At 53.4% G+C, this 22,962-nt stretch overlaps 1 protein-coding gene across 4 annotated transcripts in view; it reads left to right on the top strand.

Moving 5' to 3' along the window:
- UNC5B (unc-5 netrin receptor B) overlaps window positions 1-22,962 on the top strand; it is a 51,767-nt gene that overhangs the window by 25,406 nt on the left and 3,399 nt on the right. For 2 of the 4 annotated variants that reach the window (XM_085064363.1, XM_085064366.1), the window contains exons 2-16: window positions 10,510-10,731; window positions 14,125-14,268; window positions 15,413-15,516; window positions 16,086-16,266; window positions 16,800-16,967; window positions 17,595-17,759; window positions 18,436-18,468; window positions 18,950-19,144; window positions 19,462-19,854; window positions 20,448-20,535; window positions 20,618-20,786; window positions 20,890-21,123; window positions 21,958-22,107; window positions 22,318-22,482; window positions 22,565-22,755. In XM_085064363.1, the coding sequence (XP_084920489.1) occupies window positions 10,510-10,731; window positions 14,125-14,268; window positions 15,413-15,516; window positions 16,086-16,266; window positions 16,800-16,967; window positions 17,595-17,759; window positions 18,436-18,468; window positions 18,950-19,144; window positions 19,462-19,854; window positions 20,448-20,535; window positions 20,618-20,786; window positions 20,890-21,123; window positions 21,958-22,107; window positions 22,318-22,482; window positions 22,565-22,755 (2,602 nt within the window). Of the gene's footprint in view, window positions 1-1,457; window positions 1,509-10,509; window positions 10,732-14,124; window positions 14,269-15,412; window positions 15,517-16,085; window positions 16,267-16,799; window positions 16,968-17,594; window positions 17,760-18,435; window positions 18,469-18,949; window positions 19,145-19,461; window positions 19,855-20,447; window positions 20,536-20,617; window positions 20,787-20,889; window positions 21,124-21,957; window positions 22,108-22,317; window positions 22,483-22,564; window positions 22,756-22,962 lie in introns of those variants that run through there. The other 2 variants (XM_085064367.1, XM_085064364.1) reach the window with 2 other exon arrangements.

Here is a 22,962-nt window from a genome sequence, read left to right as displayed (position 1 = left end):
ATCGCTTATGGAAATGCAGCCGCTGGAGGACAGCGAAGAGAAAAGGATGAGGTTGGGGGGCGCCGGGTGTTTTTCTTGCCTTTTCCCATGATGTTCAGTAGGGGTGATCCTTAGTCCCTGTTTCCCTGAGACCTTTCTGGATCACCTCTGGTCCCTCTGTCTTGCTGCACAGCCCTCGGAGGTGCCTCTGAGCCCAGCAAGAGCCGTGTCACTGCTGTGCCTGGGATGTCCTGCATCCATCAGAGCCGTGCTTTTGAGGCTGGAGATGCTCAGCATGTTCATCAACCATTGCACGTCTGGATAGGGCATCCCACACTTCATTTTACTTGGCAGTATTTTGTATTTTTTAGGGCAATTTTTGTCAGTACGTTGGGGTCTTGTAGCACTGAGAGAGGGAGAGGACTGTGTGGGAGGTAGTGTTGACTTGTCAATGTGTCCAGCATTAGGTCCCCACAGGTTGCAGCATCAGTAGGGATGCTTTCAGGTGGAGTCTCACCTATATAGGGTGGCACAGACCCCCAAAATTGGGGCATTTCCAGCCCTGGCACCTCCAGCACCAAGTGGTGCCCAGGCTGAGACAGGAAGGATGCTGGTGGGAGTTTGGGCCACTTGGGAGTTTGGTTTGGTCCACAGGGGCAGGAGTGTGTGTGCCAGAGGACAAAGGGAGGAAAGAGAAGCTCGGTGGTGTGGGAACACGGGCTCTGTCTGGAGAAGAAAAGGTGGAAATTCCCAATGGTGAGAAAGGAAGAAACCTGTGGCGACGTGGGGTCCCGTGGTATTGAAATGCCAGAGAGGGGAGGAGGGTGCCAAACAACGCTAGGAAGCTCCTGAAGGCTCCCCATCTCCATGGAAATGGAGAAAAGGCTTTGTTTTTTGTAGGGCTTTCCTTCCGTGGGAGTGTGGGGTGTTTCCTCTCCTGCTCCGGGTGGTGAGGTGGCAGTGCCAGGCCAGGGCAGGCATTGAAAACAGGCATCTCCCAGAAAAACCCCAAAACCTCATGGCTTTTATCAAATCTCAGCTTTTTTCTCTGTGTTAAAGCAGGTGTAAGGTGCTGGGAGCCCAGCTGTCTGCAGGTTTTAGAGGGAAAGGAGAAAAAATAATCAAGGTAATTGCTAAAATCCTTTTGGCACAGGCTGGAGACCTCTCTCCGTGCCACGATGGGCTTGGAGTGTCTGCCCTCCATCCTACCTGCTCTTGGCTTCAGGGATAAATCCTAACAGAGAAAAGGGGATGGGGAAGCCTTGTCATCTAGCTAGTCTCACCGATGGTTTGGGGGCTTATTCTTTAATAAGGATATTGCTGAAAGAGGGGGGAGAGAGAGAAAAATCTTAATATTTGACATTCAGCATCAGCAGGGATTACTTTTTTTTCCTTAAAGCTTTTGCTATCCCTGTTTCTCCCCCTCCCCCCATTTTTTCCTTCTGTTTGTCCCCACAGTAAAACGAGAAGGGAAGAAAAGGGCAGAGAAAGGACAATGAAAAGCAAAATATTTCCAGCCTCCATTTGTGGTGTTTTTTTTTTCTTTCCTTTGTTGTTGTCGGGTTTTTTTTATCGTAGCAACAAATCTGAAAGATTAAGGGCAACTTTAAAGACTGTTTAATAAAGGGACCTTAATCAGCCTCTCTTGTGATGTTCCTCCCCCAGCTGAATTAATGGGGAATTTGAGGCATGGAGTGGACCTTTCCTCTTGTTGTTTTTTTAACGATTAAATAATAATGCGATGATTAAAATGATTTCAAATCAGAGCAGCGTTGCTCCCAGCGCCCTCCTCTGCCGAGCTGGAATGTCTTGGGGGGCAGGAGGTGATCCTGGGGGGCAGGAGGTGATCCTGGCAGCTCCAGAGGCAGGAGCCTCGGCACAGGGATGCTGCGGGTACCGGGAGCGGGTGACACTCCCAGCCCACGCCTGCCACCGAGCGAGCTGCGGGAGAAGAGTGGGAAAAGCGTCGGGAAAAGTAGGGCAGCAGCTGGCGAGGGGCTGCGGAGAGGCTGGCTGGAGGCGGCGGGGAGCATCCTTCCAGCCGGCTTCGGCTTCCCGGGGCTCGCGGCAGGGGAGAGTGGGTGAGAGAAAGACAAAAAGGATGGGGGTAAAAACCCAAAGGTGAACACAAGCCCCCAGTTTTCTGTTCCTTTCGCACTGCTGTTCCCTTCTTTGCAGCCAGATGCCTAAACTTTTTGCTTTGCCTTGTTGGGCTCATGCCAGCACCTCAGCTTCTGTGGGGTGGGACATGCACAGCCACCTCCTCTGGATTTTGGGACAGGAGTGCCACCACCAGGACCACCAAACCCCGTGAGCCACTTTCAGAGGGTCTGGCTGGGTTGTTCCCACCTCAGTGCTTGTCACTGAGGTGCTCAGAGGGTGAAACCTGTTCCCCTCCAGCCCACGGTCCTGTGGGATGTGTGTGCCCAGGGAGGGATGCTCCGAGCTGGGATGCCCAGTGGGCACCAGAGCATCCCTCTCTCCCCAAGGAGCACTGGATGGTTTACAGCCCTGCTTGCTGCTGCTGCTGCTTTCAAGTCACTTTTCATGCCCGAAACCAAGGCGGTCGCCTCTGGATTTGCACGTTCAGGGAAAAAAACAAACCCACCCATTGCAAAACAGCCGCCTGAAAGTTGCACTCTCAAGGGGAACGCTGAGGAATTTACATTTTGAAATATGTATGTAATTTGGGTGAAGGGGAAATCGCTCTCTGTCTGCAAAACCATCAACTTTCTTTCTCCCAGAGTTAGCATTTTTCAAACTGCAATGCTCAGTTGAACAGGAGATCCCTTTTTTCCCCTTCCCTGTTTGTGTTTTCCAAGGAGAGCTCGCAGCTTGCACTTGGTTTGCTGCAATTTGGAGGATAATTAATAATTCTTCGGACTTTTCTGGCATTAACCGGGGCTACAAGTCCCTGTTTGTCCCTTGTTTTCCTTTCTCTTCTCTCTTTTCTTGTTGAAATGATTATTCTTTTCACAACAGGAGCCCAGCACACGCCGTACATGTGAATAAACAGCGTGTTACCGCCTTCTCTGCTGCTGGCACTTTTCTTTCATGGGCCAAAGCAAATAAATAAAAAGTTCATATAATTATTATATTCATTAAAAATAAAGTTGTAGCTCAGTAAACAGAACAAACTCGACAAGAGGACCGTGACAATGGAATTAAAATAGCACAAAGGGAAGTGTCTGTGCCCGTAACAAGAACCAGCGCTAGATGAAATTTGGAGATAGTTTTCCAACAGAACTGCTTCCCTGAAGGGAATGTATAAAACAGCACAAAAGAAGCCAGCACAATAGAGTGTAACAGGGATTTGCTACATAATTCCTCCTCCTTTTTTTTCTTTCTTTCTTTCTTTCTTTCTTTCTTTCTTTCTTTCTTTCTTTCTTTTTTTTTGATTTTAATTCACTCTCTTTTCCATGGGTATTTATGGGGATCCACACAGCTCACGGCTCTGCTAAAACCAGAAATAAGGAACAATTTACTCCAATCTGCCTGTGTCGTGTTGTAAATCCATATAATGAAAAATGAAGAGATTTGTACCATAAGGGATCTCAGCTGTTTACACTTCTCAGGAGGCTTCGCCTTTGATTATCATAATCATAAAGATAAACAAAAGAGTAGTGGCTCCATAAATACTCTGGTGTAATGCATAATCAACAAGATAAATCTCTCTATTTCCAACTCTCAGGATGGGAGTTGCTGCCAGAGTCTGGGTGTTTCTCCTCTGGGGATTGGGGATGGTCGGGATTTGGGTTGGACCCTCTTAGCCATGGCTGGCAGGGGCACAGAGATGCTGCAGTGGGATGTGCAGGGATGCTGAATTGGGCTGCCCAAGGATGCTGCAGGTGGGATGTACAGAGATGCTGTGGGGGGATGTGCAGGGATGCTATGATTGGATGCCCTATGAGAAGGCACCATGCCTTACTTTACCTCTCAGGTTGTCTTGCAAAAACGTGACCTGACGATTTAGCTAAAAAGTTGATTTATTTTTATATTTATTTATAGAAGTGAGATGGGTTTTCATCAGTAAGGCTGTTGCATGCAGAAACATCCATGGGGCTGCCCATCTCCTCCTTCCTATCCTTTTCTCAGCACAGATTTACTTTCTTTATTCCTTTCCCTGTCCCCATCCAGTCCTGGTTGAATAAAGGTACACAGTGAGGGAGGCCAGCTGCAGGCTCTTCCTTTAGCTGGGAGAGGAGGAATCTGCTTTTTTTTTTTCTCCAAGGGTGTAATTAGGGCTGGCTGGGTGCACCCCCTCATTACCCACGCTGGGGAGGAATGCTCTCTAATTATGAAGTTTGCCTGTCGCTGGGCAGGAGGGACAGGAGGGATTTCTAACCCTCTGGGAAATGCCTGTCTGTCCATCCCTCTCAGGCTGGGTGGGCTCTGGGAGGAGCTGGAGGCCATGGGCTGGAGGGATGGGGCTGGATGATGCCAGGCTTGGCAGGAAGGGACTGTGAAGCTGCTGGAAGAGGGCAGCCAGTGGAGGAGAAGGAGCCAGGTCGTCAGGCAGAGATGCTTGGGGAAAGGTTAAGTGGTTCTTTCCAGGTTTAGTTATTAATAAAGAGAGTGATGAGAATGGAGAAGCCAAATGTGTATTCCAGGTGCTTTCCTGGCTGGTGGGAAGCAGGAAGGGATGGGCTCCAGGTTTTGGGGGGCCAGAGAGGTAGAACACCACCTGCACAGCCCTAGACACAGCAGCACTCTGGGTGCTTGGTTTCTGTGGTCCAGCCCTTGCTGAGGTCCCAAGGTTGGGGCCATGAGGGTGGTCACCCCCTGAGCACATCATCCCCATGACCTTTTGAGCTCAAAATCCAACCTTGCTCCAGGCTGGAGGTGAGGTAGAACTGTAGAATGGTTTTGCTGGGAAGGGACCTTAAAGATTGTTGACTTCCAACCCCAGCCATGGGCAGGAACACCTTCCAGCAGACCAGGCTGCTCCAAGCCCCATCCAGCCTGGCCTTGGACATTTCCAGGGATGGGGCAGCCACAGCTTCTCTGGGCACCCTGTGCCAGGGCCTCACCACCCTCACAGGGAAGAATTTCTTCCATAAAACTAACCTAAATTTCCCCTTTCAGTTTGAACCCAGGTGCTGGGTCCCCCTGGTTTTCCTTGCTAGGAGGCTCCACGCTCAGTTTTGTGGCCTCTGCTGGCAGCTTGGGGCTGTCCTATCCCGGGAGGGAGAGGTTAATGAGGCACGCTGAGTTAATGAGGCCGGGGGTTACATCAGCCAGCTGCAGCCCTGGGGACCTGTTACATTCCCTGCATCTCACTTTCGTCAGCACTTCCCAGCTTGTGTCTGAGCAACCCCAGGCTTTGGAAGGCACTGGATTTTGTGGGCTCTGTGAGAAGGCAGCAGGGAGAGTTGGATATAAATGGCTTAGAATCTCCCAAACCCATCCTCAGTTACACCCTGTGTTTTGGGTTGTCCTCCTTTCTCCCTGCTGTGTCTCCAAGGGGATGCAACCCCAGAGAAGGGGCAGTGGGCCCTGGTTTGGGATGGCACTGCTCCACCTCATGGAGACTTTGCCTTTGAAGATGCCACAAGCTGCTGTCACCTCCTCAGAGATGGGGCTTCGTGTTGAAGGACACAGGGGTGGGTGGGTGGCTGAATTTGGTGGAGCAGGGGGGAGAAGGGAATGCTTGGGGAAGAGAGGATGATGTTTGGGGGAGGAAGGATGGTCAGGGTGCTTTTAGGATGGAAAGTTTGGTTCTGTATTATCGCTGGACACAAAACTGTCCCAATGGCAGTCTGCAGTGGGAAGGTCATGGGAATAGGATAGGCCTGGGCTGGTGATGCCCATTCCCCCTGAGCTCAGGGAGGGACTGGAATGTGGTGGAATGCCTTTGTGTCCCTCCAGGGCTGGCAGCAGGGCTGCCCTCAGTCAGGCAGGGATTCTGGAATGGCAGTGAGCCGTGCCATGGCTCCAGCATCAAAGTTTGCTGGAGCTTAGATGGCAACAGCACTAATTCCCAAAGGAGTCTGTTCATACATTCTCCCTGGAGACAGTAGGAGGGGGGATTTGGGCAGGGGGGTACTCTGCTCCAGCATTTCAGACACCTCCTGAAGCTAAGCTGGTGGCTGGAGCATCCCCTCCATCTCTGTCTCTGGAGCCAGAGCCATTTCCATCCCTGCTGGGGGGTTGGGAAAGGGGATTGGGAAGGTAGATGACTCCTCCTGTGGTGCTGGAGATAAGCTGTCATATATTTTTTCATTTCTGCAGGAGGATTTTAACCCACCTGGCAGGTTTAACTATTCCCTGTCAGGCCTTCCCAGGAGCCAGCGCCTGCCCTGAGGCAGGCAGGAATGTGGGGAGGTGGAGACAGAAGGGGTTAAGTGTCCACCGCCGCCGAGATTTAGCTGGAGAAACCCAGGCATCCCAGCCTAATCCTTACATCCTTACATCGCATCCCTGCCTGCCTGGTACCGGGAGGAGGGATGGTGGTGGCCGTGGGTGATGGGCAGCCACTAATGCTCCTGTAATCTTCCAAATATTTGGAGGGATAACAATTGCAGGAGAGAGGATTTTAACGCTTTCCTGGGGAGGTTTGCTCGGCCATTGCTGCAAGGAGAGCTGCTTTCTGGGTTCCTCACCCCCTGTGGTGTGTTTGGGGTGATGGAGGGGGGTTAGGGCTGGATCCTGGCTCCGGTGCTGCTCCCTTTGTGGGGTGGGGTGGGGTTGGGGTCATGGATCTTGACAAGTTGGAAAGGCTGGCTGCAAACATCTGCAAATCACCCCCCAGGGAACAGATGCTGCCGATAATCCAGCTCAACCCCAGCAGATTAAAATGTGTGATGAGGGATGGGGAGAGGAAAAGAAGTGCCTGTTCCCCTCCTCCCTTTTCCTCTCACTGCTCCTACTATGCTCATCCTTGAGGCTTCATGATTTGGTGCCGTGGGTCGAGCTGGGAGCTGCTCCCTCTTTGCCTTTCTCCCCCACAGAAAGCTCCAGACACCCCGTAGCACCGTGCCCCAAGTAGTGTGAGATTGTGGGATGGTGACAGCCTGGGACTTCCAAAAAAAACCTCCAGAAGAGAGCTGGGAAGCAGGCACCCACCTCCAGCGGGAAGGAGGGAAGCCGGCAGATGGGAACCCCCTGTAGACGTCTGCCAGGGAGATGATTACAGGCAGCGGAGCGCGCTCTCAAATATTTATTAGTTTGTCACTGCTGGGAGTTTTATTGCTGGTGTGATTGCGGGACTGGAAATCCCGGCTGTGCAGGACTCCTTTCCTGCTTTCCCATGCAAAAGCATCTCCAGCAGTGCCTGCTGCTCCTGCGGTCACTGGGCCACAGTGTCACCTCGGGTGGGACCGGAGCCACGGTGGCAGTGGCCTCTGGAGGTGATGGGGTTGAACCGTCGGGAAAGTGCCTTTTTTGGGGGGTATTTGCAGTTGTTGCTGGGCAGTCGGGGCAGGCAGGAGCAGCAGTTGCTCCTGCACAAGCAGCCGTGCTTCCCCCCCCCACCGGCTGTGTGTGGATTTTTTGGGGCCCCCATGAGTGTCAGCAGAGCGAGAGGTTTCCCATGCGGCGGGTGGCCGGGCGTCGGGAACGGGGATGAAAGGCTGGCTTGATGGCTTATGATAAATGTGCCCAGCATGGTTCTCCTCCCTTTTCTCATCCAAAGTCCCCGTTGTTCCTATGCCTTAATTCTTCCCCAGCGCGTTTAAATACCAGCGACTTTCATGCTGGAGGAAAACGCCCTGCCCAGCTGCAAATGCTTTTTCTCAGCTAATTTCTGCATGGAAAAATCACCCTCCCCCTTGATTTGCTCCCAGCCATGAGTCTGGGCGATCTGTGGGGTTTGGGCTCCATGGCATGGCCCCAGTTGTGAGTCTGCCATGCAAAACCCATCATCTTTTTCCCCTGTCTCCTGTTAGAGCTGCTTTTTTGGCCCCAGATCTCTCCTGGCCAGAAACAAAAGATCTCTCAGCTGTCGTGAGTTTGCAGGATTTTAACTTTCCCAGCATGCTCTTTGCCTTAAAGGTTCAGGTGTTTTGGGTTCAAACCTTAAACCCGGCAGGTTTTTGTAGCCACCAAAAGCAGATACTGGATTTGGCTGGGCACACCATCCTATTCCCCATCCTTGTCCACAAAGCCACTGTGCCGCATAGAGAAGACCTTGAAGCCCCAGCATTTATTTGGGCAGACCCCGCCTTGCAGGGGGATCTGGATGGGATTTTTGGTAGCACCAGGGGTGTCTCAGCCCCAGACCCTGTGCTGGGGGGGGCAAGGTGGCTCCCCCTGCAGCCTGGAGCATCACCCTTGCCGCTGCAGATGATCCCAGTGAGTCACAAATCCGGCATTTTCATCCCCATCCGGCCGTGACTCATCCCCTCCCGGCTCCCAGATCCTCTTGGATGACCTAAAGTCTTGTTTAGCACCACCAAAGTGGTGATGAGGTGGGAGAAAACATCCTTGGTGTTGGCTGCTGGAGAAGGATCTCTCGTCCTTGCCCATGGTTTTTGGATCAGGGCCATGTGCACTTTGGGGTGTCACTTCCACAGGGAAAGGTCCTTTCAAAACCTGGCTCTGTAGGCTGCCTGTGCCCATTCCCAGCTGCCAAGCTCAGGTCTGACTTTGCCACAGGGATGCAGGGAGAATCATATCAGGGAGGTTTTCACGCGAGCCCACGAGTGAAGTTTTGTTGGCTGCCTCCATTGCCAGTTTGATTATCTCCTGCCAGCCCCCTTTGCCAGGGAATTTAGATCTGTGGTATCGAAGTGGTTTTTGAAATTAAAAAAACAACATACAACCAGCAAAACAACAACTCGGGATGAAAATTTGAGTAGTAAATTAAAAATAGGGGGGAAAAGGGATGTTTGCTGCTGTGGCAGGTAAGAGGCTGCTCAGGAGAGGGGAGCAGTGGCCTGAGGTGGTCACAGGGAGCAGCGTGTGATTGTTCTGGGTGAGGGACATTCACCTTGGCATTCCCTGTCTCCCTGCCTGCCACGGGGCCTGGGAAAATTACAGGTCTGCAAATGAGACGGGGGAGGAAATAACCAGCAGCAGAGAGGTGGGGAAGAGCCAGCCAGAGAGAGAGAGAAATTAGCCTGGAGTTTAATTCATTGTTTCCAAAAGAGCAGTTAATGGATTATGACAAATGTCCTACCGCTCTCCCTTAGTGCTGTGTTAAATGGAAATGGAAAGTCAATTTTCCTAAATGGATTTTAAACTACTGACCTCGTGCATTTTTTTTTCCCTCTCACTGATTTTTGCTCAGGAGGCAGCTTGGTCATCTTGTTTTCTTGATGCATCTGATTGTACTTTTTCTCTTCCTCCTCCTCCTCTTCCTCCTCCTCCTCCTCACAGCTTGGGATTCAGATTCTCTCCGTGCAGCATCACTCCTCGCCAAGGGTGATGAAGGGAGTGGGCTCCTTTCTTTTCACTGCCAGCTCTGGAGATGTTATCGCGGGGCTGGGGATATTTACTGTTTTCCTGCACGCTGCAGTGCCTGGAGTTGAGAATCACAGCTCTGGCTGGGGGAAGAGAGGAGGAGGAAAAGCTCATAACTCCTTTGAGTGTAAAGAAAAGCCTTGTGATGTGACCTGACTGCTAGTGAGATTCCCAGGAACAACAGGTTAAGCAGCAGCAGCAGCAGCATCCCAGTGCACCTGTGTGGGGGGTTTATTAGTCCTGTGATATTTGGGGTTGATCTTCATGGGCTTGAAACAGGTCCCCTGCAAATGATGCTCAGCATCAGTCAGAGCATCTTCCCAAGCTGCTGCCGGGAATGAGCCTCCCTGACTCTCCTAAGGGATAATGTCCTGTGTGAGCACTGAGCTGCTCACCCCTTTCCAAGATTTTTCATGGCCTGGCCTGAGCAGACATGGCCTCCAGTTGTTTTTGCATTTAGATGGCTTTTGAAAGCAAACAAGCAGGAAGATGGAGCTCCCCAGGGCACAGACCCCTGGTTTCTGGGATGGTGTGAGTCCTGATGGCACCTTTGGGTGATGTTCTCTGGAGGTGGCTGGGCTGGAAGCAATTGCTCACCTGTTGGGTGATGCTGAAATCCAAGTGATGGCAGGGGGTGAGATCCCAAAGGCAGCTCCAGTGAAGGTGTGGATGTCTGGGATTTGTGCTTGGGATATGGTCAGCATTCCCAGCACAAACCCTGCCAGCATTTTGCTTGGAGCATGTTCAGGCATTCCTCATGTGAGGAGGAGGCTTGGGGTGGGGGACACCAGCCCCTTTGGAGCCTCTCTGTGTCCCCATCACAACCCTAGGCCTGGGTTTGTTTTGCTTTTCCTCTTGTGGTGTCCTCTAGTGAGATCAGCCAGGCTTTGGGCTTGGGATGTGAATGGGCTGCTGGTACCTGCCTGAAAACAGGATTGATCCCACAGCTCTGCAGCTTACAGGGGTTTGCTTTGCTGTTCTTTTGGAGAGCCTCCAGCCCTCTTGTCGCTTTTCCACACATCCTCAGCAAGGGCTGTTGTCGCCACTGCTGTGTGCAGGGCAGTCCTGGGAGGGAGAGGTGGGGATGGGGACATGGAGCACCTCCCAACCCTCTCGGTGTCCTGGCAGGGCTGGAGTACAGCGATGTGCTGCCCGACTCCTTCCCGTCGGCACCGGCGGAGACTCTCCCGCATTTCCTGCTGGAGCCTCAGGACGCCTACATCGTGAAGAACAAGCCTGTGGAGCTGGTGTGCCGCGCCAACCCTGCCACCCAGATCTACTTCAAGTGCAACGGCGAGTGGGTCAACCAGAACGACCATGTCACCAAGGAGAGCCTGGACGAGGTCACCGGTGAGCAAAGCCACCCCAGCATCGCCCTTGCCTCCCTTTTCCCTTGCCCTTTTCCCTCTTGCCACATCCACTCTGCTGATGGTTCTCCTCCAGGCAGACCTCCCAGACCATTGGGTAAAGCACCATGATGGTGCTGTGGTCACCACACCCCCCAGAAGCTTGGGGAAGTCACCCTGCCTGATTTCACGCTCAGCCTTGTGCAGGACTTGGGGCTCTTAAAAGGGATTTTAAAGGCAGCATGTTTAAATCCGATAAAAAAAAAAAAAAGGGACTGCTTTCCTACAAAATGCCTAATCAACATGTAGGAGTCATTGCCAGGAGGGGTGGCAAAGGCTGGCAGCTTATGCAGGTTCGCAGAGGGATTAAGTGTTTAATGGGTAATGAGAGCAATTGCAGGTAGGATTTGAAATGCCTGTTGATGGCAAATGAGCTCTACCCTGTCTTGGAGGATAAGCCAGCCCCTGGCTGCCTGGAATGGGGTGAGAAGATGGCTTAGGCATTTTAGGGGGGCTCTTACCCCATGGGATTGGGCTCTGCAGAGCTGCTTGGTCCATGCTTTGAAACATCCTGGTATGAGAATAAGCTGTGGGTTGGATGTATCATGTAATCAAGTTGATTTGCTAAAATCGGGGTGCTTTAGCTTGGCTCCCATCTTTTCTGCTCCAGTTTTGGTGCCTGTGGCCTGATCAGGAGTGGAGGAAAACAGTCACATTTCCCCTGCAAGATCTGCTGTCTGCAAATCCCTGTGCATATGGCATCCGGAGGGCTTTAACTGCAGTGGTGTTGGCTTTAGAAGGCAGGCTGGGCTTAGAGGGGAGACTTAATCAGCCTGGGAGCCACAAGTATTTTTACAGACTCTCCTCTTGTCTCTAGGATTTTTCCCACAGCCTTGCCCTTTCCTGGTATCTCTTGCTCTCCACCCTGTACTAGCCATGAGCTGGCCTGTGCTCAGGTGCATCCCTGAACCTGCTGTGTAAAGGGAAGATCCACATTCTTTCCTCTGCAGCTTTTTGAGCCTTTCTTCCTAAAGCTGCTTGGGCCATTCCTGGAGTTTTTTTTCTTCCAGAGGAAAGCTGGTCAGAGATGTCCAGTCAGGCTGTCCCTTCGCTTCTCTGGAGGCTGACAGGAGCAGGGGCTGCTCCATTTCTCTCTTTCAGGGTGTATCTCCACCTCCCAGCTCTTGCAGAGGCCAGATTTGATGCCCTCACCACTGCAGGGCAGAGTCAGTGCTGGTCAGTGACCGAGCAGCCTTTGCCAAGGGGTTTTTAATTTATTTATAACATCTGGCCACACTGGGTTGAGCCAAAGGTCTGTGTGTCCTGTGTGCTGCAGTGGAGGATGCTTAGGGGAAGATCGTGGAACCAGGACAAGGAGGGAGTGATGGAGCTGCCCTGTCACCCTCCCAGCTTTCCACCATCCATGATCAGGGACTCCCAGCTCTGGTGGCAACATCTGAGCACTGTGGTCCAGCCCTGGGTGGAGTCCCCCCCTGTTAATTTGTCTAAACGCTGTTAGGACTCATGTCTTTGGATCATCCCAGCATCCTGTAGGAGGGAGTTTCATGCCTTAATGATGTGCAGTGTGTGGAAAAAACCACTATATTTCATAGACTCATGGAATGGTTTGGGTTAAAAGGGACCTTAAAGATGGTCTAATCCAACCCCCTGCCATCAGCAGGGACACCTTCCACTAAACCAGGTTGTTCCAAGCCCTGTCCAGCCTGGCCTGGGACACTCCTAGGGATGGGACATCCATCTGGACAGCCAGTTGCTGTGGGTGCTCATTTGCTTTGGTCCAGCATCTCCCTCTCAGATTCCAGGCTGCTGATGCAGAACGTGTGCCAGCAATTTGGGAAGGAAACAGCACACACTCCCTACATCCAGGCTTCAAAGATGGCATTGCTGCTATCAGGGAGTGAACCGACAGTGCCTGCAGGTGATGCTGTGCATGTAAAAGCTGCTGGTGTGGGCATCTCTGCCTGGCAGCCTCCCTAAGGGAAAAGGAGCTGGAACCAAAGTGGTTTAACACGCTAAAAAATCTGCATTTGCAGTGCCTGGCGTTGGTCGGGAAAGCTGCTGGAAAGGGCAGGGTGGAGAGCTGGGCACAAAAGCACAGGTTAACACGGTTAGTTTTTAAGTGTCCTCAGTTAAAAGCTTGGAAAAAGGGACCTTTAAGAAGAAGGGAGAAAATAAGGAACTTCTAAGATGACGTGTCTTGAATGAGCCTGGCTCAGTAATGCTCTGACTGCGTCTGATCCAAAACATTTCATGTGGAAGAAAGCAAAAATAGGCCAAGTCAGAGAGGATAATTCAGCTGGGGAGGAGGGCCGGGTGGGAAGAGCAGCTCTGTTTGGGTGCCTGGAAGCCCTTAGGAAATCACTCCTGTGTGCCATGAGCTCGGTGTACAGTTTAGAATAGTCACTGCTTTAAGGGAGGACAGAGATGAGGCATTTACAGGATACTCTCCACCTTTCCAGGATGCTCATCCCACTGGAGCTTTCCAGACAGGCAAGATGGGTTGGAGCCATCTCCATCCTGGGTCATTCTAAAAACCCTAAGTTTCCCAAAAGTGCTTGGCCCAAATACCTTTGCTTTGGGATTTTTTGGTTGTGGGTTTTTTTCCCCCCTGAATAGTGACAAAATAAATTGTATTTCCTTGTCAGCTCTTCTGCAGGAAGGTGGCAGGGAGACTGTAATTGCTCCTCACAGCACTGGGAGCGAGCTGTAACAAAATTACAGCTGGGGAGCGTGCGGCTCTCAGTCGCAGTGAAATTGAGGCCTTTTTAAAATAGAAACTGGGAAAAAAAAGGGCAGGTATTGCTTAAAATAAGGAGAAGTAAGCCCTGAGTCCCTCCTGCCCTTGGTGATGGTCATTGATGCTTCAGCATCCTGCAGTCCAGGAGACCATGTCCTGGTCGTGGTGGTGTCACCTTTGTCATTGCACCCCTGCTACGGCCAGGCTGATTTCTTCAGTATTTTATTTGTCTTGTTGTATTTGTATTCAGGTGGCACAGACAAGGGTGGTTTTTCCCCACAGCAAAGCCTGGGGGAGGCATCCTTCAAACCCTGGGGGGTGGGAAGGGGTCCAGACAAGGATATTGGTGATGTGGGAGAGTTGGTGGAGGAGGGTGATGCCTCTAGAAATGGTGAAGAGATTCTGGTCTTGCTCAGCTGGACTGGGGGGAGAAAGGAGATGCTTCCACGTGATCCATTGCCCAGGCTCCATCTCCAGAGGGAACAATCCCCGATTTGCAGAGGTGCCAACCCTGGATGAGAAGCCTCCAACCCTCTCTCCTCCAGCTTTGCCAACCCCCTGTCCCTGTGGGGTGCTGCCTCAGTTTCCCTGCTCCTGGGTGCTCCTGCCCATCTGATGCCGTGCCTCTGTCCCTGGCAGGGCTGCTGGTGCGGGAGGTGCAGATCGAGGTGTCGCGGCAGCAGGTGGAGGAGCTGTTTGGCCTGGAGGATTACTGGTGCCAGTGCGTGGCCTGGAGCTCGGCAGGCACCACCAAGAGCCGCAGGGCCTACGTCCGCATCGCCTGTAAGTGCTCCCGTCCCCAAAGGCTGCCTCCTCCTCCACTTTTTGATCTGTTTGGGACAGCCCATCCTTGCTGTTTGACCCTGGTTTTCTCTCCCCATCCCAGATCTAGCTTTGCTTCTGAGTGTCATTGTCCCCAGCTGCCTGGGCGGTGGCACTACTGGGGTTAATGCCGCATTGCCCAGCAGCGTGCTCAGCGCTTCCCAGCGTTTTATTATCCTTAATAACCCAACGGATGGCACCTTGCACGCTCTGCCTGAATCAGCGACTCCGCATCCTCAGAGTCCCTGCTGTCACATGTCACTGCTCTGAGCTGCTGTTTTGGGGTGTCAGCCTGATTAAGGGCGAGTTAATCAGGCTGGTCCCGCCTGAATTTGCTCGATTAGCAAACGAGATGGCGGAGCTACAGGAGGACAGCCAGGCTGCCCTGGTCCCAAACGGATTTTGCTATTAGAGGACTAATAATCCAGCATGTTATCCAAAACAGAGAGGGCTGATGGGTCAGCTATACTGCTGGAGGGTTTAGTCTGGACATGGAAAATCACAGAATCAGAGAATCATAGAATCACAGAATGTTTTGGGTTGGAGGGGACCTTAAAACTCACCTCATTCCAACCCCCCTGCCATGGGCAGGGACACCTTCCACTAGACCAGCTTGCTCCGAGCCCTGTGGAGCCTGGTCTTGAATACTTCCATGGTGTTTTTTGGAGCACAGGGCTCAGGAGCCACATGGAGAGGGCTGCAAGTTGTAGCAGAGGATTGCAGCACCATCTAGTGATGCTCCTGCTCCTTTCAAGGCTCTGCAGCAGGACATGGCCATGTTCCCCACTCTGCTGGGAGAGATGAAGAAAACAGTGGACAAGTTGAGGTTTAGCCCCAAATGGAAAAGACAGGACGGGGTATAAGCTTGCAAGCACATAAAGGAGGAAAGATATCATCCTTGAGCACCATGTGCTGCCCCAAATCCATGCTGGAAAACATTATCCTTCAGCTCCTTCATTCCAGGACACTTTTTGCCCTGGCTGTGCTGTGCCAGAGGGATTTCCTGACTCATGGATGCTTTGTGCTGAGGCACCCACCAAAGTTTTGAAGGCTGCCCTCTTCCTGCTGCTGGCTGGTAACCCCTGCTTTTTCCTTCCCCTTCCAGACCTGCGGAAGAACTTTGACCAGGAGCCACTGGGCAAGGAGGTTCCACTGGAGCATGAGGTGCTGCTGCAGTGCCGCCCACCCGAGGGAGTTCCACAGGCTGAGGTGAGCAGCTCCTGAAGGAATGCATGGTAGGGTATCCCATCCCATCCCATCCCATCCCATCCCATCCCATCCCATCCCATCCCATCCCATCCCATCCCATCCCAGGATGCCTGACCTCCTGTCAGCTCTCATCCAGCAGAATGGTAAATTTTGAGCAGCACCTGCTCAGCCCACTTCTCCCACACTTGCTGAGGTGGCACTGACCCCTCAGAGGGAAGATCTAACAAGGAGGCACCCAATGAGTTGTCTGGATGGGAGCAGTCACCAGTGGGAGCCGAGGGTTGGGGAAAGTCAGTACGGATGGGTTTCCCTACCAAGGTAATGGAGCTTTCCTTGCCCACAGCTTTGTCAGCCCATAGGAGCTGTGCTTTGGAGGCAGCCACAGTGTCTCACTCGTGGCCCAAACAGCAGTAATGTGCCCCAGTCATGCCTGGTTTGGCCCAATTTTGAGGAGAAATAAATTCAGTCAGAGGCCAGGTTGTCCAGTCAGTGGTTGAGGTACTGAGGACATCACTGGTCTCAGCAATGGCTTAATCCCCATCCTTCCCCATCCCTTCCTTTCCTGCCAGGTGGAGTGGCTGAGGAACGAGGACGTGATTGATCCCACCCAGGACACCAACTTCCTGATCACCATCGATCACAACCTCATCATCAAGCAGGCCCGGCTGCTGGACACTGCTAATTACACCTGCATGGCCAAGAACATCGTGGCCAAGCGCCGGAGCACCACGGCCGCTGTCATCGTCTATGGTATTGGCCTGTGCTTTGGTGCTGGTTGTGTTTCCAAGCCAAGGGGGAATATGGGCTCTTTCTGGGAGTGGTAGGAGTGAATTAAATTAGGCATTAATTAGGTGATCACCGATACCTGCAGAGCAGGAGCCTCTAAGGGCGTGCAAGGGCTGTGAGGAGAGGTTTGAGGTGGAGGGGTGGAGGTGTTTCCAAGCATTCTCGGTTGGGTGGGAGGGTGGATGGAGGTTGGATCTGGATGGATTGCTCTGACTCTCAAAACATCTAGAAAGCTGTATTTGGCTTCACTGTGCTATGAAATCAAACATCTCGAGGCCAGGCATGAAAATATTGCCAAGTGGAAAAAGGACCAGAGCAGTCTAGAGCATCTCGGGCATGGGGTGGGTGACACAAGGAGGAGTCTTGTGATTTGCTTTCTGTGAGGGTGAGCTATAACAGGGGGTCACAGAAGATGTAAGAACTCGAGGCTTAGCTCCAACCCGAGGCTTAACTGATGGATTGGGCTGCAGTGTTAACTCTGCCCATGTCCTGTGCAGTGAACGGTGGCTGGTCCACCTGGTCCGAGTGGTCTCCGTGCAACAACCGCTGTGGCCGGGGCTGGCAGAAGCGCACCCGCACCTGCACCAACCCCGCGCCGCTGAACGGCGGCTCCTTCTGCGATGGACAGCCCTTCCAGAAAATCACCTGCACCACCCTCTGCCCAGGTAAGGAGGGCTCTGAGACCACCACGCCCATGCTGCCTGTACCCCAGGCTGTGGTTGGGATTGTTGGGATTGTTAAGCCTGGACAAGAGAAGGCTTTGGGGTGACATAATTGCAGCCTTCCAGTACCTCAAGGGAGCCTACAAGAAACATGGAGCGAGATTGTTTACAAGGGCCTGGAGTGACAGCACAATGGGGAATGGCTTCACATGGGCAGAGGGCAGGGTTAGATGGGATATTAGGAAGAAATAATTCCATGTGAGAGTCATAAGGCACAGGCTGCCCAGAGAAGCTGTGGCTTCCTCTGGATCCCTAGAAGTATCCAAGGCCAGGTTGGACAGGGCTTGGAGCAACCTGGTCCAATGGAAGGTGTCCCTGCCCAAGGCAGGGGGTTGCAATGAGATAATCTTGAAGGTCCCTTGCAACCCCAACCATTCCATGATCCTACAATCTTTTAGTCTCAGAGAGCTAGAGGTTCTGCAGAGATATGATTAACCTTCCCAGACTGGGTGTGCTGGGATAACACTGCCAAGGAAGCCCTTTCTGCTGCTGGCCAATTCCTGGCAGAGGGGAACAACCCCCTGACGCCGTGCCAAGGGTTTTACTGACTCCTGTGTCTGGTGCCTGCAGTGGATGGCGCGTGGACGGAGTGGAGCAAGTGGTCAGCGTGCAGCACGGAGTGCACCCACTGGCGCAGCCGCGAGTGTGCAGCCCCCACGCCCCGCAACGGCGGCAAGGACTGCAGCGGGGTGCTGCTGGACTCCAAAAACTGCACCGACGGGCTCTGCCTGCACAGTGAGTACCCAGGAGGGTGGCCAGGGGCATGGGGACGTGCCACAGGAGATGCCACTGGCCGTGGCGCTCTGGCGTTTGGCCACGCTTTGTTGGCTGTGGCTCCAAGCTGATAGAGCAGACATTGCCACCTGAGTTTTGTGTCTTTAAAAAGGTATTTTCACCCCTTCCAAAGTTAGTTCTTACCTGGAAGAAAGAGATATGGGGGATTTTTGGTGGAATGTAAATGTGCCACTGGTGTTGAGGCCTCTGCCCTGCCCTGTAGGTTTGGGGTCTCTGCTGAAATAAAGCTGGTTGTGGGTAGAGGGGGCAACCAGGAGGGGTTTCTCAGCTCCACCATGGAAACACCTTCCCTGGGTCATTGCTGGGAGCTCTGGAGTTGGTTTTTTGAGGAAATAAACCCATAATGATAGTAATGGGTTGCTGCTACCTGTGAGTGGGCACACTGAAGGCAGCCAATGCTGCCACCTGCTGCTGTGTGACACCACTGTCCCCTTTACTGGCTGGGCACGGGGATGTCCTTGTCACTGTGCTTCCCCCTGGCTTTTAGAATGCCCCAGGGAAGGATGCTGATCTTCCACACTCTCCCCCTGGGCTAGCTTACCTTCCATTTTCTGTTTCATCTCATCTCCATCATCACCTTCACCTTTTTCTTTTCTAACTTTGTTTTTCCTAACAGATAAAAGAATTCTAAACGAGCCAAAAAGCCACCGTAAGTTCTCATTTCATGGCCATTTTTTTAATTTGTTTGTTTGTTTGTTTGTTTGATTTTGTTCTGTTGAATCCATCGTAGGGGTTCCCTGGCAGCTGGGCAATGACAGGGTGGTTAGAGGGAGCAACTAAAGCCCATCCCAAAACTCCTGTGTGCTCCTCGGGGTTGTCTCTGTTAGGATGTGAGGGTTGCTCACAGCTTCATGAACCTGAGCTGCACAAACCTAGTGTGTTTGGGACTCTTGGTGCTCAGGTGAAATTTGCACGAGCTGTGGCCAGGTGTCCTCCAAAGGTCTGAGGGCTTCACCTCCATCTCGTTCTCTGGCATTGCTCTTGGCTTCCTGCTCTTAGGAAACACCCTCCATCCTCCCACCAGCCTTTCCAGCAGGCCCAGGGCATGTCTTCCTCTCCATGCCTAAGTCAGTGGTAGGACTGGTTTCTGCTGCTCCTTTTTTCACCTCTGTGTCTTTAATCCTTCTCAGTGCTGGAGGCCACGGGTGACGTGGCCCTGTACGCCGGGCTGGTGGTGGCCATTTTCGTCTTCATCGTGATCCTCATGGCCGTGGGGGTGGTGGTGTACCGGAGGAGATGCCGGGATTTCGACACGGACATCACGGACTCGTCGGCCGCTCTGACCGGAGGGTTCCATCCCGTCAACTTCAAGACGTCCCGGCACGGTAAGAGCCACAGTCCATGGAGGTCTTCACCTCAGCCCACACAGAAGGTCACAGCAGGGAGGAGATCCTCACTGGGCTCCCAGTCCCATTTTCCTGCGGGAATATGCTGATTTTTGGAGGCTAAAGGCTCCATGGAAATGGTCAGGTGTTGATGGCAGAATCAGGGCAGCCTGGTCTAGTGGAAGAGACCAGGGGGTTGGAACGGGATGGTTTTGAAGGTCCCGTCCAACCCAAACCATTCTGGGATGTCTTCCACTCCAACAGTACTTCTCCATGCCCTTGCTTCTTCACCCCATCCATGTTTCCTGGTCCCACAGACAACCCCCAGCTGCTGCACCCCTCGATGCAGCCAGACCTGACGGCCAGCGCGGGCATGTACCGCGGCCCCATGTACGCCCTGCAGGACTCCTCGGACAAGATCCCCATGACCAACTCGCCCCTGCTGGACCCCCTGCCCAGCCTCAAGATCAAGGTGTACAACTCCTCCACCACCTCCTCCTCGCCGGGGCTGCACGACGGCACGGATCTCCTGGGGGGAGTCCCTGCCAGCGGCACCTACCCAGGGGACACTGCCAGGGACGGCCACTTTGCCAACGTGCGGAGCAAAGGCCTGGGCTCCCAGCACCTCCTCAGCCTGCCCCGGGAGCACGGCTACAGCGCCAGCGGCACCTTTGGCTACCTGGGGGGAAGGCTCACTGTGCCAGGCACAGGTAAGCCCCAGGCTGGGTTGTTTGGCTGCTGAGCCATCGAGGAGTTGCTTTTGTCCCAGCAGACTTCACTGCGTGAGCAGCCCTTTGCTGTCCCAAAGCTGGCTCAGGGAAGGAAGGCAGAAAGTCATTCCCAAGCCAGGCATCTCAGGGTGGAGGTTAGAGCCTCCTTGGGCTTGCCTTGGGCTTTCCCTGCCATTGATCCAGGGCCAGTGCCTTGCAAAAAGATCCAAAGATTAGGATTTCCCTCCTAATGAGCACTGGCCTGGTTCATCCTTGTAAGCAGCGTAGCCAAGGAACATCCCAGAGAAGCTGTGGCTGCCCCATCCCTGGAAGTATTCAAGGCCAAGATGGATGGGGCTTGGAGCAGCCTGGGAAGGATAGTGGAAGGTGTCCCTGCCGATGGCAGAGGGGCTAGAACTGATTGATCTTTAAGGTCCCTTCCAACCCAAAGCATTCCATGTTTCTGTAATCTGGAGGTGTTTCTCTCTGTGCTGCCCGGAATTCCTGCTCTCCTTGTGCTCGCTGGCTGGGGTGGAGGGCGGTTTCTCCCTCATTTCTCCCTCTGTGACTGACACCTGTGTGTTCCATTCCAGGGGTGAGCCTGCTGGTGCCCCACGGGGCCATTCCCCAGGGGAAGTTCTATGAGATGTACCTGGTGCTCAACAAGGCCGAGAGTGCCCTGTAAGTCACCCCGATGGCCACCCACTCCCTGCTGGCCACCGTGGAGTTCCCTGTCCAACCTCTGTCCCCTGTCCCTCCTCAGGCTGCCCTCTGAGGGCACACAGACAGTGCTGAGCCCAGCAGTGAGCTGTGGCCCCACGGGATTGCTGCTGTGCCGCCCTGTCGTCCTGACCATTCCCCACTGTGCCGACGTCAGCTCCTCAGACTGGATCTACCAGCTCAAAACACAGTCCCACCAGGGAAACTGGGAGGTAAGGTGGGAACCCAATCCCTGCAGCCAGCAGAGACCCTGAGGGGCCAACCCCTTGGACAACAGACTGACCCCCAGCCTTGATGTCCCATCTCTCCCTGTAGGAAGTTGTGACCCTGGATGAGGAGACCCTCAACACTCCCTGTTACTGCCAGCTGGAAGCCAAGTCCTGCCACATTTTGCTGGACCAGCTTGGCACCTACGTCTTTGTGGGAGAGTCCTACTCCAGGTCAGCCATCAAGAGGCTCCAGCTGGCCATCTTTGCCCCCACTGTCTGCACCTCGCTGGAGTACAGCCTCAAAGTCTACTGCTTGGAGGACACGCCAGATGCTCTGAAGGTAAATATCCCCTTCCCAAAGCTGTTTGTGCTGGCAGCAGGATGCTGCCTGGTGCCTCTCAGGATGGCCTGGCCCCGGGGAACAACCTGATGCAACTGCCTGCAAAGTGACCACGGTGAAATAACAAGGTGTTTACTGCTTTCCCTGTCCTTCCTCGCCCTCTCTGAAGCAAACAGGGAGGGTGTTGTGTAGCTCCCCTGCTGGATCCCTCCTGCAGGCATTACATGAGAGGTTTGGCTGCTGATGGGTGGGTTTTTATAGATCCTGTTATTCCTGCATGAATCCATGTCTCCCTGTGCTTTGGAAGAGTTTTGTGGCATAGATAACATTCAGTGCATCATGGGAAGTTGGAATTTGGATGCTGCCTGGACCCACCAGTGTGGTGGCTGTTTGATTCCCTGTGACTTGTCCTGTAGATCCTGTTGGGATTGCTGTGGTGCCTCTAGGTGGGGATGTAGGCAGGGCTCTGGCTCCTGGATTGTCTTTTTCTCCTAAAAGCTGCTGTGTGTTGAAGGGATAGTGTTAAAAGCAGATAGTGGCACCCTTCAAGGGAGTGCCTGAGCCTTGTGTTGGAGCTTTGTGTTCTCCAAGGAGTACGGAGGCATTTGTGGTTGCTCACATTAGGAAATTCAAGTTTTATGTAGGGCTGGTGTAGGAGATGAGTTGGCAAGTTCTGTTGGGGTGGCAAAAGCTGTTCTCCATGGGTTTATGGCTGCTGCTGGCTCTTGGCAACTCCTCTCCCTGCTCCATGCCTGGTTTTGGGTGTGGAGGTGGACAGAGGAGCAGTCCCTGCCCTTCTCCTGGGTCTCATGCTGCCTGTCCCCCTGCCCACAGGAGGTGCTGGAGCTGGAGAGGACACTGGGAGGGTACCTGCTGGAGGAGCCCAAGCCCCTGCCCTTCAAGGACAGCTACCACAACCTGCGCCTCTCCATCCACGACATCCCCCACGCGCTGTGGAGGAGCAAACTGCTGGCCAAGTACCAGGTGAGGGGCTGACGTGGGGACACTGGGCTTGTCTCCAGAGCTCTCTCCCAAAGGGATGGAAGAAGGACTGGTATTCTGGTGCTTTTGGTGGGATGCTCTCTGTGAGCTCCTGCTGTCCCACTTCATCCCTCACGGGGTGGCTGGAGGAGGTGGGATTTCCCATGGGAGCTGCTGGAGCCTTTGCTGAGCCTGTGCTTTGGTGGTCCACAGGAAATCCCCTTCTATCACATCTGGAGCGGCAGCCAGCGAGCCCTGCACTGCACCTTCACGCTGGAGAGGTACAGCCAGGCCTCCACCGAGCTCACCTGCAAGATCTGCGTCCGGCAGGTGGAAGGGGAAGGGCAGATCTTCCAGCTCCACGTCACGCTGGGAGAGGTGAGCAGAGGGGGGGTGGGGGGACAGCAAGGGACATGTTTGGACGTTGCACTAATGTCTCGTCCCATCCTTCCTCTTGCAGCATGGCAGCTCCTCCGACACCCTCCGCTCCCACCACAGCGGTGCCACCACCACCACCACCACCACCCAGGTGGGACCCTACGCCTTCAAAATCCCCCACTCCATCCGGCAGAAGATCTGCAACAGCCTGGATGCTCCCAACTCCAGAGGGAACGACTGGAGACTTCTCGCCCAGAAGCTTTCCATGGACCGGTGCGTCTCCCCAAGCTTTGCTGTCCCTTCCTGTGCCCCTGGCAGGGAGGCTTCACTCTGTGCTCCCCCTCTGCTGCAGGCATCCAGTGGGGTTGTGTCCAGCTGAGGAGGTCCAGCTGTAAATGTGGATATAGCTCTGCATAGTTACATCCACCTCTGTCCATGCACGTGGTTTTAAACTAAAAGAGGAAAGGTTTAGATGAGATA

This window comes from Lichenostomus cassidix, chromosome 6 (assembly GCF_008360975.1).
Source record: "Lichenostomus cassidix isolate B80296 chromosome 6, HeHo_3.0, whole genome shotgun sequence".
Classification (NCBI taxonomy): Eukaryota; Metazoa; Chordata; class Aves; order Passeriformes; family Meliphagidae; genus Lichenostomus; species Lichenostomus cassidix.
This window is presented reverse-complemented; position numbering and strand designations above follow the sequence as displayed.